The sequence below is a fragment of the Eptatretus burgeri genome, chromosome 11, assembly GCF_056783735.1.
Source record: "Eptatretus burgeri isolate ZD-2024b chromosome 11, Ebu_testis_v1, whole genome shotgun sequence".
NCBI classification, from domain to species: domain Eukaryota; kingdom Metazoa; phylum Chordata; class Myxini; order Myxiniformes; family Myxinidae; genus Eptatretus; species Eptatretus burgeri.
Genome location: NC_140971.1, coordinates 10054879 through 10073630, shown reverse-complemented (window position 1 = coordinate 10073630; position 18752 = coordinate 10054879). Strand labels below are relative to the sequence as shown.

General features: G+C 44.8%; 1 protein-coding gene across 1 annotated transcript in view; it reads right to left on the bottom strand.

Annotated features, from left to right (window-relative positions):
* Positions 1–854: 854 nt before the first annotated feature.
* Positions 855–18752, bottom strand: part of KDSR (3-ketodihydrosphingosine reductase) — a 57173-nt gene continuing 39275 nt past the window's right edge. Inside the window, exons 7-10 of the mRNA XM_085845171.1 lie at positions 16496–16579; positions 15723–15806; positions 6299–6400; positions 855–2447 (exon numbers count right to left, since the gene is read on the bottom strand). Coding sequence (XP_085701297.1) covers positions 2292–2447; positions 6299–6400; positions 15723–15806; positions 16496–16579 — 426 coding nt within the window. The 3' untranslated portion in view covers positions 855–2291. The remainder of the gene's footprint in view (positions 2448–6298; positions 6401–15722; positions 15807–16495; positions 16580–18752) is intronic.

Sequence of the window (18752 nt, the reverse complement as noted above, 5' to 3'; positions counted from 1 at the left end):
TCGACAGTTATTTGCACCTACGAACTCCAGTCAAATGATTGTGTCTCTGGTGGGCTACCTACTTGTCTCAGACCTATTCAACACAATCATTGACAAGCATCATGGGAAGGAATGAAATGCACACAAAAAAAAGTGTGCTCAGACTTACAAGGTGGGGCCGAGGGCCTTACTTCCTACAGTACAATCACATGTCAGTCTTTGACACCCATGCAGTTTCATGGATGAGATGCTGAAAGACCAGCTTACAAATGAGTGGCTCTGTGGACTTCTTCTTGCGCATGACCAACATTGTGTGCGCTAAAGTTGAATGTCGGTGGACTTCTGACAACGATGGAACTCATACAGTTACAGCACGAGTTGAGCAACAAAAGTCCAGAGATTAAGTAGTACTAGCGGAGTACCCACCCTACGGGTGATCTTGTTCCAACCATGCAACACATTCTTCTGACGCATACCTTTATTTGGGTGGTGTATAGGCAACCGACAGCTCTGTAGAGGCAAAAGAAAATAACCCAGGTTACGTGCATGAAGCAAAAACACACCTACTGCTTACAATTCAAAACAACTCACTGCACTGGAAAACGTGAGGACAGGAATACTGAACTGTAAATGGTGACTTGTAATACCGCCTCCCACCTGGAAGGGGTGCTACACAATACACATTTACATCCCCCCACACAAGACCAAAGGCAAAGATAAAAACATCCCTATACATTAATTGTAGCAAGTCTGGATGTAAACGGCCCACAACGGTAGAAGGAGCATGACGAACAAACACACACCGATCAATGAATTGTAGTAAGGATTACATAACTGGTAGTGTGGATAGAACGATTAATGAGGCATTAAATCAATTATTGTCATCCATCAACTTTATTTAGGAATTTTTTTTTTTTTTTAATGAAGAGCAAGTTCAAAGTTATGCAAAGTAAATAAAACCAACTTCTGCTTTGCTTATTTTGATCCAACCATCAAGCATCATCTCATAATGCCCGATATATAATGGCCAGATCAGTGTCACTGACCCCAGAATGGGAAACACAAGTTAAACAATCAATAGTTAATTGAAAACTTTATGGGGTGTGGAATAATGCTTATTATCCATCAACATTTAAGGCAATTTACTCTTCATCAAAAAAAGCTCAAAACTTATAACAACTTCTTTAAAAAAAAAAATGGTGATCAAGCCTCACAGTGGAACGTGTATGCAAATAGTATGCATGACAAAGACATGAGGAGACATGAATGTACTTCATATGAATTAGAAGAACGTCGATAGTCGATTGACAAATACATCGAGTAAATTGAATTTTAAACTCAATTTATAACATTACAAGCCACAGGTTAAGATTGGAATGTGGAAAAAGGCCAACTCGCGATATTACCAACAACGCTCACATGCCTCTATCACAAATTTCCCTGCTCTTAAAAATCCTGAATCTTCACATTTCCCACATTTTTGGTTTCAACAAATAACTCAAGTATCAAATAAATCGAACAAAATTCAGGCGATACCTCGTAATAGCTTACAGACTGGAGTGCGACGACGTGATCAAGGAGTCAAGTATTTGCAAGCTTGACGATAGCTTTTCCTTCGAGGTCCATCAAATCCATCCTCGCGCTTCTCATCCATCATTTGGAGCACACACAAGGTTTTTTTTATTTCCACAAATGGTCTTCACTCGAGATTGTGCTGCACAGAACAATGTTCACTTACCGGAAAGCTACCACATAAATTACTTCCGTCAAAAATGTTGATGTTTCATGCCTAAATAAGTCGGCCTACCGAGAGTTCAATGAAGAATGAAGAACACTGTCATTTGATCGTTCTATATATAGTTCAAAATGACAGAGTAAATCGGCCCAAAGAATTACATTTTCTTGGTTTATTTAAAACAAAAATAGACGCTTGGTGTACTTACAACTTATACTGCACCATCCAGCTTCACAATTAACATTCCAATTCAAATAAAAAAGGGGAAGGGGGAGTAGGGGAGAAAGAATCTTTTTTTTTTACATCTTCCATTCATACAATAAATTGTTTAATAGCCAAAAAGACAGATTCACCCTTCTCTATTAACCACTAAAGCACAAAAGGTATATATGAAAGCTGTAGCTAAAGGACACAGAGGAATGAGTGACTCATTGAGAGTGTTTCTACGAATTAGTCAATAAACCATGGAGGACTCTAAACTGAGGAACACAATTCAACAACTACAAGGAGAAGCCTTTCTTTCTCCCCTTGAACAAATATCAGTCTTTCAAGCACAATAGCGAAGGTGGAAAAGAGCTCAATGGTCTTTCTTTTCTCCGCTCGTACTGCTTCCACAGAGTGACGCCTCACTCTGTTTCTCTGCAATTCGACGGAACATACAGCGTCGTACAATACCATCAAAACTTTGCAAGTAGAACAGGGAGATCAATCGAAAGAAGCCCATGGAGAAAACCTGTGGATAAGATGAGGAATGAAGAAGCAAGTTAATGTACAATTACTCTTACTGAGGCAGTGCCGGTTTTGCTTAAATTACTGTGAGAATTGTGATTACTTTTGAAGATCAACTGCAGAGGTTTTTGTTTTTAAAAATTATATTATTATGCAGGCTCATTGTACAAAACGATGAGTTAAAATATAGAGGTCAATCAATGAATAGCAGAGAAAAGTATTTTAAATGCAGTCTCTCTGTCTTCTACTGCCTCCTTTGTAGTCTGGCACACTCTTTCCATGGTCCCCCCCCCCACAGGTTTCTGCAGGACAAACATGGTCCACAATCAAACCCTTCTGGTGAAACTACCTAAATCCAGGATCACTGCTCACCTCTACTCATTCGCTCCTTTATTTTCCCGCCTGTGGAACCAACTTCCACAATCTCTTCATGCTCATTCTTCCCTCCAGGTCTTCAAGACAGTTGTGCACCATCACCTCAGATAATTACCATCCAAAACCATGATCTTCTCCGCCCTCGTTCACACCACACCCCCCTTTCCACCCAACACAAAGCCCTCCTTCAAGGTTTCCAATTTTTCCCTTCTTGGAGTTTCCTTCTGTATGCACTTTGTCCACCCCCATGCACCCTTTCCAGCCCCACATTCCTCATCACACCCATTGTTTGTGCAAGTCTCCCTCTATCTTGGCCTTCAACTCTGCTGTTGGGGGTTTCACCCCTCTCTCTACTATTCATTTTGTCCTGTTACAGCCTGATCCATTTATTCAGTATACTAGCTCTTCCATGAGCTTCGACTATGCATACAAAACAGGGGGGGGCTTTTCGTAAGGTGTCCATGGTGCTTATATAGTGTCGATGCAAAGTCTACATCCCCTTTCAAATTTTTCACCTTTTGCCATATAGCCTGTAATTAACATGGAATCAAATCAGACTTTTCCCACCTATATTTATACATCATAACCCACAACTTCCAAGTGAAAAACAAATTCTACATATTTCAGAAAATTAATTAAAAATACAAAGCTAGGATATCTTGGTTGGATAAGTGTCCACCCCCTTATACTAGCAATTGTAACTTAGCTCAGGTATAACCAATCACCTTCAAAATCACACACCAAGTCAATTGGCCTCCACCTGTGTTAAATTGTAGTGATTCTGATTATTTCAGAATAAAACTAGGACACTTGGTAGAGCGCATACCTCCGCCACGTAATTCCAGATTCACAAGAACATATCGGGCTCAATACACCTTTGAAATATCTTGCAACATATGTTTTTTGGCCCCATCTCTCAATGGTGAAGAATCACTTTTAAAAATAAATAATTCTCATATCCAGATCCGGATTCAGATCTTCACCAAAATTGAATCAATTTGTCCTTGTCGCACACCCAACGTGTCCACCAAGTTTTGTCTGAATCCGTCCACATCTTTTTAAGATATCGTGCTAAATATAATTTTTGGCCCTCTCTCAATGGTGAAGAATCACTTAAAATATGCTCGTAGTCGACCCGGATCCGGATCTTCACCAAAATCTAATCAGTTCGTCTTTGTCACACACCCAACCTGCCCACCAAATTTAATCCGGATCCATCCACAAATTTTTGAGATATTCTGCACACAGAGACAAACACACAAAGAGGGGTGAAAACATTACCTCCACCACCGAAGGTGAAGGAGGTTATCAACTGTTCCTGTCAGTTTCCTCTGCTGGGTAGTACATTTCACAGCAAACACTCAACCATGAGCACCAAGGAGCTTTCTAAAGACCTCTAGGATAAAGTTGGGGAAAGGCACAGATCAGGGGATGATTTAAGAAAATATTTCAAAGGCCTTAAAAATCCCTTGGAGCAGAGTCAAGACAATTATTAAGAAGTGGAAGGTGTATGGTACCACCAAGACCCTGCCTAGATCAGGCTGTCCCTCCAAACTGGATGACCAAGCAAGGAGACTGATCAAAGAGGCCAATGGCAACTTTGAAAGAGCTACATGCCTTCATGGCAAAGACTTGTCACTGTGTGCATGTGAAAATGATATTCCAAGCACTCCACAAGTCTGGCCTGCATGGCAGGGTGGCAGCAAGAAGGAAGCCATTACTCAAAAAAGCCCACCTTGAGGTATGCAAAAAAAACTCCAGATATTCTGAAGCCAGGTGGCAAAAAAATTTTGTGATCTGACAAATCAAAGATGGAACTTTTTTGCCAAAATGCAAAACGTTACGTTTGGCGCAAACCCAACACATCACATCACATCACCCAAAGAACACCATCCCCACTGTGAAGCAATGTGCTGGCAAGTATCATATGATGGGGATGTTTCTCATCAACAGGGAATGGCACACTCATCAGGATAGAAGGGAAAATAGATGGAACAAAATAGAGAAAAATCCCAAGGAAAACCTGCTACCTTCTGCAAGAAAGCTGAAATTGGGATGGAAATTCACCTTTCAGCATGACGACCCGGAGCACACAGCCAAAACTACACTGGAGTGGCTAAGGAACAAAAAGATAAATGTCCTTGAGTGGTCAGTCAGAGCCCCGACCTAAATCCAATCAAAAATCTGTGGCACGACTTGAAGATTGCTGTCCATCAATGCCCCCCCACACAACTTGACTGAACTTGAACAGTTTTGTGCAGAAGAATGAGCAAATATTGCCCAAGCAAGGTGTGCAAAGTTGGTAGAGACCTATTACGACAGCCTCACAGCTGTAATGGTGCTTCCACCAAGTATTAATTCAGGAGGGTGGACACTTATTCAACCAAGATATTCTAGTTTTGTATTTTTAATTATTTTTCTGAAATTTGTAGTAACTATTTTTCACTGGGAAGTTGTGGGTCATGATGTGAAAATAAAGATGAAATTTTTGAAAAGTGGTGTATACTTTCTGTAGGCACTGTACAAGTCAAACTAGCTGTGATAAATTGTGGGCCCGAGCCACGTCGGTCGGTACCGGCGGGCGGGTCCGAGTTGCGGTCGGCCGGTACCGGGTCATGTCCTCAACCCAGGGGATGGAAAGCCCAAATCACATCCTCAGCTCTCCTCAGGTGGGTCCATAATCTCCAACTATATTTATGTGCTCAGCTTCTGAGTGCTAAACGGTCATTGGCACTCTTGGGTCTTACTGTCAGCTGTAACCTGTCTTGGGCAGATAACACCTTAAAAATACCCAGTGTGGCAGTCCTCTCACATAAACCCCTATTTCTGCAACAGAACACATTTCTCTTGTGAAATGGTGCTACTGTTTCCCAGCTTGCCACCTCATGTGTGGAATCTAATGGTCCTTCCTCTTATTCGTATCTCTTGATGGTAGGTTGAGATACAAGCTGTCCTTCTCTCCAAATGCAGGTTGGTTTGTGGGCTTGTAATCTTTAGAATTTGTTTTCTGGTCATGCTTATCTTATATCACATCATGCCTTTGTTACCTCCCTGCCCCTCAAGGTCACAAGTGTTCCAACAGAAATCCTTACGAGTCATCATTGTCTTGAGGTCCAAGATTCATGTTCACCTCCTACCTGCTGCACCACTTGGTTTATACTATGCAAAATTGCATTAATTTTGAAGTTCGTTTTCATGAATAATTTTACAAAAGAGTAATTTTGAAACAAAAAGAAATAATCTCAATCAGTGTTTTTTTTTTTTTACAAAACTGCACTTTTTCCTGAAAAACAAACAAGCAGCATTTACAACTGGGTAACATTTGCACAGCCTGTGCTGGAAAAAAAACAGCTAATAGTTAAAAAAAAAAAGGTATTTTTTTTTTAAACCAAACAATATTGTTAAACTGCTTTTAAAATCATTATTCATCAATGTTGAACATCACAGTATTACTGTACATATTGAACACAGATGTGGTACCTGCTGCAGAGCCTCAATTACAGATGTAATGGGGGACATTCCACAGGTAACGGCAGTCAGCATGTATCCGTCAGATCCCATTGAGCTGCTGAACTTACCCACCTGCACACGAAGATCACGGGGTAATGCACTTCATTTAAATATGACAACAACCAAGTGCAAGATCGCAAGCGTTGAAAATAAACGATTTTTCTTTGCAAATGTTCATCGGTTGTTTCGGCATTCTCCTGTCAAGGTTCTAAAAAATTGGGTGGTTTAAAACAACTGAGCTATACCCATGTTTATGATTGTCTATTTGACAACAAAAAAAAGATATCTCAAATACAGGCCTGGAAGATGAGCTCAACAAGAGATTATATATATATATATATATATATATATATATATATATATATATATATATATATATATATATATATATATATATATATATATATATATACACACACACACACACAAACGAAAGAAGTATGCTGACTCGATGACATCATACGCATAAATTACACCAACACATCACATCCAAAGTAGGAGGCATCCATATGTTCCTCAAGCCTTTGCAGACTGAGATCAAGTAAAGCCATGGTCTCACAAATACATGAAAGCAGAGATGTCGATGTCGATGGTTCTTTCGTTGAACTTAATGTTCCTGACTTCAAACCTCCTGAATGATGATCATCAGGGCAAAGACAATGTGCTTACGTGTGAGACGACACTTGTTGCTGGCAGGTCGTGCAGCAAGAGCTGTGATGGCACTTGATTTGTGACCTGCTTCCTCCTCAAGTTAGGGGGTTAAATTCAGACCTCAGACCACGACCACACGCACGCACGCACATGACGCTCACCTCACGACATGTCACTGCAGTGGAACAAACACCGCCACATTAAAAACACGTCACCACCACGTTATTAAAATATACCATCAGAGATGGGGAACCCCCCGCCATTGAAAAATAATTGAAATCAGATAAGCGTTTTTCCATTTATTACAATTTTTTTTTTTTTAAAGATGGCCGCCCCAGTCGGCCATCTTGGATCCGGCCATGCCCAAAATCAATAGGGTTCTTCCTTTTCAAGTGGTACATGTGTGACCAAAATTTCAAATTGTGGTATAGCCTGCGAGCATGCAGGGCAGGGCATGATGATGGGAGGAGGGGTCGTCGTGGTCATCGTGTCTGCCAGGAATATAAGGAGTGCGCGCCGCCTGAGGCGTTGTAGTAATGCCGTAGTCGCCCGGCTCGTGAGTGTGCCGAGTACGTAATAAAGGAGAGCCGCGGGCAAAGTACGCCCGCGCTCGCGCTTGTGCAACACAGCCCGGCTCGACTGTTCCCCCGCTCGTGTCTGCCTGCTAAGCATCTTCTATCCGCGACACTACAGTTGGCTGACGAGGATCTTCGGATTGGCATGTGCAGGGCTGCAGCGAATAACCCGTGCGGTTCCAGGCTACGGAGCCAAGGGTCTCACCAGCACGAGCATGGCAGAAGCTCGGGGCACGGCGCACGGGCGTGTGCCCGTTTTCGGGGGAGATGACTTCAAGTTGTTTTCTGAACAATTGGGTTGCTACTTCCGCGCGAATGATGTAGATGATGAAGAGAAACGCAAGTCGATCTTGCTCGCCTCGCTATCAACGGAGCACTACCGGCTGCTGAGTGATTTGGTGGCTCCAAATAAGCCCAGTGATGACGGGCTATCGTTTCAGGACATTGTGGCGAAAATGAAGACCCACTTGGCGCCAGAGAAGTCGTTGCAGCTCGCGCGGTTCCAGTTTGATCACCTCGCGAAGGGTGGCGAGGAGCGCGTTGCAGACTTCGTAGCACGGGTGAAGCATTCGGCCGTGCTTTGCAAGTTCACGACAGAGGAGCGTCCGGCACGACTCAGAGATCGTTTTATTTCTGGTCTGCGAGATGCGAAGATGGTAGCAGCCATCCTGCGGTTGACCGACATCACATTCGACTCGGTGGTCGGGACTGCTTCGTCTGTCGAGCAGACGCTCACGGATGTCCGCACCATCGCTGGCCAGGACGTAATGAGTAGCTCCAGCTGGGGCATGTCGGCTGGTCCCGAGGTCCACGCGGTGACCCAGATGCCGCAGGTCGCACATCCCGGAGTTCACGCAATGACCCAGGCGCCACAGGTCGCGCAGCCCGGGGTCCACGCGATGACTCAGGTGCCGCAGGTCGCACACGCGCCTGGCGGTGCGGGACGAGGGCGTGCACCGCAGCACGGTCGCACCGGGAGCGAGGTGGATTTCCAGGGGTGCTGGGGGTCCACACCTGCGACGAATGTGCCCGTATAAGAACACGTGTGTTTGCATTGTCACAAGGTGGGACATTTGAAGCGTGTGTGTCGGATGGCGGGGGCCTCCGTTGGGGTCTTGGATGACGAGGTGCGGGAGGACCCCAGTGACCTGGAGATCGGCCTGCAGCCGGGGCATGGCGATGCCGGCGGGCCGGAGCAGGAGATGCAACCACGGTTGAGTCTGTTTTCCGTTGGTCCGGAGATAACGACGCCGTTCATGGTGAAGGTCGAAGTGAATGGCGAGCCGACCGTGTTTTGCGTGGACACCGGAGCTGTAGTATCGGTCATGGGCGAGCAGGCGACTCGTGGTCTTCGCGGTGTTCGCCTAGTCGGGACGGCCTTGTCGCTGTACACGTACACCGGTGAAGCGATTGCACCGCTTGCGAGGGCCGACGTCTCAGTGCGCTACCGAGGTCGACGCGCCCGGCTCTCGGTGTTCGTGGTGCGAGGGGAGGGGCCCGCCCTTTTGGGTCGGGACTGGCTGGCGCACCTCGGGCTGGATCTCCAGTTCGTACCTCCAGGTGTGCCGGTGCTCTCTGCGATGCTTTCGTCGGGTACCGAGGGCGAGGTTCTGGCGGCGGGAGCCGCGTCGATGCAACGGGAGCGGCCGTTCGTTGCTGCCTGCAGCGGTGGTGTGCGGTTCGGGAGCAGCAGGAGCCAGGCCAGCTCTCGCGATGAGCTCTCGCGCGTCGGCTGCGTTCATGGTGCGAGGTGCGCCGGTGTTGTTCGGGCAACTTCAACGGGTGGCGGTGAGCCCGTGGCGTTAAAGGAAGTCGCGAGTCACAACATCGAGTCAACAACCAAGAGACGGACTCGTGATGTGGGTTATGGGTTGCTGTTCATTGCTCTAGTGATGCGGTTTAACGTTGTTGAAATAAATGCCAACAGTTCCCGTGTGAGAGTGGGTTTGGCGGAGATCAATCGATGGGATTTGTATTATGATCAATGTGATGTGGGGGCTTTGGGAGAGGTGGGGGCGAATAAAGAGGGTTTATTGGCCTCCAGTTGCCCCAGGCCACGGGTAATTGTTTTGTCAGGTGCTGGGATTTTATCGAAAGAACGCGCTGTACGGAAAAATGAGTTTGCAATGGTTCAAATGATGTTCTTAGTGATTTATGACGAGCCTATGGTTGGAGTATGCTTTGAATGGAGTTGCGACCGTCTAACGGCCATGGGGGTCTCGGAGATAGACTCGGAGCCGGGACTCGTGCGCTGGTCGGCGTTACCCCCATCTCTGCTTTCAGCAAGGTCAGACGTGCCTGGCGCCTGGGGCACAGCTCTCTGGGTTCGCTCAAGGCCGTTTTGGCCATGCGGTGGAATCTCAACTGATTGTGGTGTGTGGGGTGTTGGGGAGTGTTTGTTGCTTCCAGCCAAGGGCGCTGTTCAGCGCCCCCCACCAAGGTCGGTCGGGTCTGGCGGTGGCGCCGCGGGTTCCAGACAGCGGGGGTCCGGCCTCGAAAGGTTTATCTGTTTCAGGTCTGGCTGGGGAAGAGGTGCCGCCTTATGGGCCGGAGGCGTTTGATGGAGCCGGGGGAGGTCGGGAGGTTGCCGCGACCTCGCCAAGGGCCATGTAAGCATGAGCCGCCTGGGGGCGTTTTCGCTGTGTAGTGCTGCTGTGCTTCTCCAGTAGCTCGCTTCACACGTTATATGATGTGATGTGCTGTTATACTTCGCTGTTTTCTTTTTTATGCCTTGTCTACTGTTATACCGTAGTCCTTCGTGCTGTTTATGCTTATTATGATGGTGATCATTTAATAATCATAGTTTTAGGAGGGAGGAGTGTGGTATAGCCTGCGGGCATGCAGGGCGGGGCATGATGATGGGAGGAGGGGTCGTCATGGTCATCGTGTCTGCCAGGAATACAAGGAGTGCGCGCCGCCTGAGGCGTTGTAGTAATGACGTAGTCGCCCGGCTCGCGAGTGTGGTGAGTACGTAATAAAGGAGAGCCGCGGGCAAAGTACGCCCGCGCTCGCGCTTGTGCAACACAGCCCGTCTCGACTGTTCCCCCGCTCGTGTCTGCCTGCTAAGCATCTTCTATCCGCGACACCACACAAATCGATATGGCGAACAGTTTATGAGTTATCGCACTCACAGCTATAAATGTTGACGCCCAGCCGGACGGACAAACGGACAGCCGGACGATCCGGGTGACAACAATATCCCCCTTCCGCCACGCGGCGGGGGATTAAAAAAAAAAAAAAAAAAAAAAAAAAAAAACACAACCACGTTATATATTAAAAAAAAATAAAAAAATAAAATAAAAATAAAAAAAACTCACCACCACGTTATGAAAAATCTCACCACATTGTTATTAAAAACACTTCACCTCCACGTTCTTAAAAAACCTCACCTCCACGTTCTTAAAAATACCTCACCTCCACGTTATTGAAAACACCTCACCTCCACGTTATTGAAAACACCTCCCCGCCACGTTGTTAAAAACACCTCACCACCGCATGCCCGCCACATTATTAAAAACACCTCACCCGCACGTTATTAAAAACACCTCACCACCGCGTGCCCGCAACGTTATTAAAAACACCTCCACATTATTTAAAACACTTCACCACCACGTACCCGCCAATGTTATGAAAAAAACCTCACCACCGCGTACCGCCACGTTATGAAAAACACCTCACCACCGCGTGCCCACAACATTATGAAAAACACCTCATGTTATTAAAACACCTCACCGCCACGTTATTAAAAACACCTCACCACCGCGTGCCCGCAACGTTATTAAAAACACCTCCACATTATTTAAAACACTTCACCACCACGTATCCACCATGTTATGAAAAAAACCTCACCACCGCGTACCGCCACGTTATGAAAAACACCTCACCACCGCGTGCCCACAACATTATGAAAAACACCTCATGTTATTAAAACACCTCACCGCCACGTTATTAAAAACACCTCTCCACCACGTACCCGCAACATTATTAAAAACACCTCACCACCGCGTTCCCGCCACGTCATTAAAAACACCTCACCACCACGTACCTGCAATGGTATTAAAAACGCCTCACCACCACGTTTTAAAAAATACACCACCACGTTATTAAAAACACCTCACCACCGCGTTCCCTCCACGATATTAAAAACACCTCACCACCACGTTATTAAAAACACGTCACCACCAAGTTATTAAAAACGCATCACCGCCATGTTATAAAAAAACCTCACCAGCACATAATTAAAAACACCTCACCACCGCCTGCCTGCAGCATTATTAAAAACACCACGTTATTAAAAACACCTCCCCGCAACGTTATTAAAAACACCTCACCTCCACGTTATTTAAAACACCTCACCACCGCGTGCCCGCAACGTTATTAAAAACACTTCACCTCCATGTTATTTAAAACACCTCACCACCGCAACGTTATGAAAAACACCTCCATGTTATTAAAAACACTTCCCCGCCACGTTATGAAAAAACCTCACCGCCACGTTATTAAAAACACCTCTCCACCACGTTATTAAAAACACCTCACCGCCACGTTATTAAAAACATCTCACCACCACGTAACTGCCATGTTACTTAACTCCCCCCCCCCCCCACGTGGTTATGTCATGTGTCTTATGCCTTGTAGTGAAATACCGGATAGCCCGTGAGAGTTGTGTAATAATTAAGCCCCCCCCCCACCCTTATAGTCATTTTTGTAACACTGCCCTGTCTTCCCTCTCAGATGCCTCCCAAAACAACTGCAGCCAAGCCAAGGCAGACAACTATTCATAATTATAAAAAAGTTTTTTTAACTGCAGTGTCACCAGGGTGTATGTATAATTGTTAGATCTGAGAATTAATGATGGATATGAAAGTAGATCGACAAATGAATGTGTGCATACTCATACACCCATGTGATCTCCTCACTCCTTCAAACAAGGCGAATGATCGAACCAGTCTTTTGCAAGGAATAAACTAGAAAGAGCAATCAGAGATAGTAGACCCTCGCCAGAACTTGTTTTGAGTGGTGTATTTTGTGTACTGGTGTGTTCCGTAATTTATGACATAACTCGAACTGCCACTTTAACTGGCAGTGATGACCAGGTACAAAGATGTCCCGCTTTGATGGGACACCTGTCCCTGACTCATGAAGTGTTTTTATTATTATTATTCAATTGAATTCAATAATGGCATTAAAATAAATTCAATTCAAGTCAAATGGAAGACCAAATAGGTACAGTCCTGCATTGGAGTCATCAGAAGGAACCGGAACAAGCAAAAAGAAAAGATGAAGTCATCAGGAGGAACCTGGATAGGATTTGCATTTTAGCTGATATTCCTCTACCCTCAAACCTAACCAGGCACAGCCAAGTGAGCTTTATTCAAAAAAAAAGAATCAATCAATCAATAAATAAATAATTCTGGCTGCCAGAATATGCATCCAATGAAGTTGAAATAAAAAAAAATAAAAAAAAACATTTATTCCCCATCCCAACAAGATCATAAATCTGAAGTTTCGCATCGATTGATTAAGCAATTCCAGAGAAAACATTATTTAATATTTTCTTCAATCCAATATGGCTGCCAAACCATGTGACCTATCAATTCCTTAAACTTGTGCACCCATGGATTGGGGAACATTTGTGTGAAGTTTTCCCTCGATTTGTCCAGCCGTTCTGGAGAAGAAGATTTTTACAAGTATTTGGGTACATCTAATATGGCTGCCAAACCATGTGACCAATGACATCACATGTGTGAACCTTTTGTTCCTCACGGACAGGCAGTCATACGTGTAATGTTTCGCATCGATCTGTTCAGCCACTTCAGAGAAGAATATTTTTGAGGTTTTTTTTATTTTTTTGTCATCGCACCTATGGTGAAATTTCATCTAAATCCGACAAATGGTTGTGGAGAAAAACAGAAAAGTTCTGTGTGGACAAACAAAGACAGACAGACCGATCGATAGACAAACCCAAATGGAATCCGCTCCTTCAGTGAGGGTAATTAGAGCGAAGTCTATGGCACATCATAGCAAATTCCCAAGCTTCCCACCTAAAGCAAAGTTGAAAAATGGCAAAAGATTCCACCAGGAATGACCTTGATGTAAAATTTTGAGTTTAAAAAAAAAGAAATCTTGTTTTCACCCCTGTGACCGTCATCACACCCTGGGGGCATGAACCAGGAGTCAAATCCAAAAATAGTTACATATTTCATGCATCCCCCAATGTTGATGACATACACAATGTTTCACGAAAAAATGTTTTAAAATGTGTCCATAATTGAATTTTCTGGTATTTGACCATTTGACCAGTGCCAAACACGATACTATATCACACCTTATTGCCATGTGGTGATAACTACCGAGCTTGGTGAATTTCTGCACAACTGTGTAGGAGGAGATAGCGCGATGAACCGGACAGACAGACCCAACTACAATATCCCCACCCCCCCCCCCCCCGTTTCTTTCTTTTTAGAAACCAAAAAATGTTAACAGATTTGTTGATTGGTTTGAATGTTTAACTTCCTGCTTGACACCTCCAATTAGATCAAGATGTCAGGTTAGTTAAACATTCACCAAGAGGGTGAGACATTTCTCAGATAAGTACTTTGCGATTACGGTATTGTTCACCACACCCCCCCCCCCCATTTTTATGTAATAAGTGGTAGAAATGGTAAAAGGTTTCAGGAAAAACACTTTAAGGTTTCTAAATGACGACAAATCTCACAGGTGTATACAGTATAGGAGTCCAACAAAAGCTTTGTGCTCCGATAATTTTGAGTGTGGGACCTTCATGCTACTGAAGATGAGATATGGAGAAGTTTTGGCTTAAAAAGCAACTCAAGGCTCCAATGTGCAGTCCTGACAGATTTATAAGCAACTTTAAATTCCTCCCAAAACAACGAAAGACTTGTATGTAATGAAAGCTTTCTAACAAGCTGAATGAGAATAAAACAGGTTACTGACAGAAATACTTGGTTTTTCTCAATTCTTGAAATAAATCCATCATTTCCTCCCGAGTACAGATTTCAACCTCTGTAATTTTGGTAAAATATCGCCCAGTTTGGCAAGTTATCCACATATAAAAACATCTCTGCAATTTTTGCATTGTCAGGCAGTGATTAATAAGCGACGTAAAATTATCGGATGCATTTGGAAAGACGTTTATACCAAAGGAGGTGGTGCAAGCATGGTACAGAAGTGTGGTTAGGTTGCATCTTGAATGTAGCAATTTCTACTGATCAAATCATTGGTGAAAACATCGCTGAACTCAAGAGGGTCCAGCAAAGAGCATCAATGATGATTACAGGGCTACAAGGTCTTGGCAATGAACAGACTTGAAAAGACTTCGATTTTTAAACTACAGAAGAGGGGATACGATAGAGGTATTAGAGATATTTTTAAAAAAGGGATTCAAAGTACACTTTTTTGTTTTTCTTAACTGGAGGTGGAACAAGTTCAATATAACAAAATGGAGATTAGACAGAGACTTATTTGATTATAGTTACACAAATAATAGCTATGTGGAACAGTTTGCAGAGGAGTGCTTTGGGAGCAAGGAGAGTTTAACAATTTAAAGGATAATTAGATAAGCACCTGGAGGCAGAAAATTGGAAGGAAAAAAAAATGGCGATGATAGTATGCTGGGAAAACAATGTACATACTTTGGAGTGAATAAGTGCTTTGTGGCACATACCACACACCACTTTTGAGGTGTGAACACAGCTGGCCAAGCAGTAACTCAAAGACTGAATGACACTCTCACTGGTGTAATGGTTAGAGTTTCTGCTCTGAGTCTGCGAGGGTGGCGGTTCGAACCCTGGCCGATTTATACCAAAGATTTTTCAAATGGTATGTACTACTTCCTCAAAGCTCAGCATATTAAAAAAAAAAAAACAGAAGAAAAAGAAAAAGGATAGAGCACGGATAAACAACTATAAGTTGGTAATAACAGCACAGGCTTTGATGGGCTTAATGGCTTACTCCTGTGCCAAACTTCCTTGGAAGGGAACTTGTATTTTTATGGCAAGCAATCCAATCATCCAAAAATTGATGAGGCAGTACATCTCACATTTTGAAAATGAGATCATGATTGACAATTGTATTTTAGAAATGAACTAAAGTTTGAGACAAAATAAATTTTCATGTGGGGGAAAATAAAAGAAAAATCAACTCACCATTGTATCACGCACAATAACTTGAGCCACATATGCAGCTTGAAATATTCCAGATGTCTTTGAAATCAACACAGTTTCTTCAAGCTGGAAGAAAGTAGGTCGAAAATTGCAGAGGTTATAAAATATTTACGTGTATGTAGGGTAGAGGCTAGTTATTAAAGTGTCAGGTCTTTGCATGGACCGTGTGCTCACGTAGGACAGATCTTCCTCTCATTTGTAACAAGGACTTCATGTTTAGGTCAACAATGGCTGGGGCTCCAACCACCTACCAGGCTCAGAGGTAGCATGTACAGTATATAGTCATACTCGTACTTCACAGGTATGGTGTTGCATCAATGAGAACACCATCATTTGGAAGGACATAAAATAGGGTGGATGTTAAAGATCCCATGGAGCTTTTTCAAACGATAGGCATGGCTGAATAGGTATGCTGCTAGCATGGCTGAAATGCAATTCCCAACTTAATGTGCAAGGGCAATTCAAGCAATATCTCAGTAATGATGTAACCAACAAGCCAAATATATATTTGAATCCCAGTCCGATATACAGTCACAGGAATAAAAAAAATCCGGAAACAAGAAACGGCTCCCTCTACATTACACCTAAAATATATTAATTGTCTTTCATAAATCTCGGGGGGGGGGAGGGGGTCGTTTTCTTCTTTGCAATCAGGATAAGAGTGAAAAGCATAACGTTTGCAAAAAAAATTTGAACATTCCATGACTAACAATCATGTGATGTGAATGTTAATAAAGATGTAATGGTTTTCTTACCGCTGACTTGAGCTCCTCCTGGTAACCAGGTGTGTCTGTATCAGGGGGATAGGCCACTGTGATATAGATATTGTAGGGTTTAACCTAAACAAGGCAAAACAAAAGATCGACTAATTAGGGTCATTTAATAAGATGCAATAGATCTGATGACTGAATAATTCTGTGAAGTTAAAAATAGGGGAACCAACCTTTGATGGAGAGAAAATAATAACAATCCTATTAAGAACAATAGACTTTCAGATTACAGCTTGGAACCCTTGTCTCTCCTCGTCTTGTCGAACGAATAAACTTGTCGAACTTTATGTTAGGGAGGTCAGACCCAAAGCGATTATCACTAATTTGTCAACAGCAAGTAATTAATTCAAGTATAGCTCGAAGTTTGTTATATTTAACGCACAAATTAACGTTTAAACGATGTTAAATTACATGTGGCACAAATTAGACAACACACGAACTTAACTGTTTTAACAGCAATGTTCAAAATAAATGTGCAACAAGTAATAACTTCAGTAATTTTGAACTGATTGCCTGATTTTCCAAATGTGGATCATCTGCTGGGCTCTGTTCTCCATCTAAGATGTCATCATGAAAATGATGAAAGACAAAATCATAAACCATCAAAGGAGTCAAATAAAATAATTTTGAGAGAGAAGGGAAGAAAGAAAGAAAGAAAGAAAAAAAAACAATAGAGAGAGGAAAGAAATATATACAGTACCATATATTATTGTGACTTACCATACTCTGACAGAGCATCAGTGCTATCTAAGCAGTTTCTTGACAAGGGTTGTACTGGGCAGTTTGCTGTCACCCTAATATATACATATATACATATATATATATATATATATATATATATATATATATACATATATATATATATATATATATATATATATATATATATATATATATATATATATATATATATATATATATATATATATATTAGCAAATACAACCTTTGCTGACGGTGGTGTGAATGGGATGGAGGTGGAGAAAAAGAAAGGGAGAGAGAGGGGCGGGAGGGGAGACAGAGGACGAAGGGAAGGGATGGCCAGGGAGAGGAGGGAGTGGAAGCGAGGAGTGGGTGAAGAAGGGGAAGCGAGGGAGGGGAGAGAGGGCGCGAGAGAGACGGCGAGAGGAGAGGAGAGGCGGCGCGGCGCGGCGAGAGGAGAGGAGAGGCGGCGGGCGCGGCGAGAGGAGAGGAGAGGCGGCGCGGCGAGAGAGGGCGAGAGGAGAGGAGAGGCGGCGCGGCGAGAGGAGAGGAGAGGGGCGCGGCGAGAGAGGCCGAGAGGAGAGGAGAGGGGGCGCGGCGAGAGGAGAGGAGAGGAGAGGAGAGAGGCACGGCGAGAGGAGAGGAGAGGAGAGGGAGAGGCGGCGCGGCGAGAGGAGAGGAGAGGAGAGGAGAGGAGAGGAGAGGAGAGGAGAGGAGAGGAGAGGAGAGGGAGAGGGAGAGGAGAGGGAGAGGCGGCGCGGCGAGAGGAGAGGAGAGGAGGCACGGCGAGAGGAGAGGAGAGGAGAGGAGAGGCGGCGCGGCGAGAGGAGAGGAGAGGAGGCACGGCGAGAGGAGAGGAGAGGAGAGGAGAGGCGGCACGGCGAGAGGAGAGGAGAGGAGAGGAGAGAGGAGAGGAGAGGAGAGGAGAGGAGGCGAGAGGAGAGGAGAGGAGAGGCGGCGAGAGGAGGAGGAGAGGAGAGGAGAGGCGGCGAGAGGAGAGGAGAGGAGAGGAGAGGCGGCGAGAGGAGAGGAGAGGAGAGGAGAGGCGGCGAGAGGAGAGGAGAGGGAGAGGAGAGGAGAGGAGGCGAGGAGAGGAGAGAGGAGAGAGAGAGAGGAGAGGAGAGGCGGCGAGAGGAGAGGAGAGGAGAGGAGAGGCGGCGAGAGGAGAGGAGAGGAGAGGAGAGGCGGCGAGAGGAGAGGAGAGGGAGAGGAGAGGCGGCGAGAGGAGAGGAGGCGAGAGGAGAGGCGGCGAGAGGAGAGGAGAGAGAGAGGAGAGGCGGCGAGAGGAGAGGAGAGGAGAGGAGAGGCGGCGAGAGGAGAGGAGAGGAGAGGAGAGGAGAGGCGGCGAGAGGAGAGGAGAGGAGAGGAGAGGAGAGGAGAGAGAGGCGGCGAGAGGAGAGGAGAGGAGAGGAGAGGAGAGAGAGAGGCGGCGAGAGGAGAGGAGAGGAGAGGCGGCGAGAGGCGGCGAGAGGAGAGGAGAGGAGAGGAGAGGAGAGGAGAGGCGGCGAGAGGAGAGGAGAGGAGAGGAGAGGAGGAGAGGAG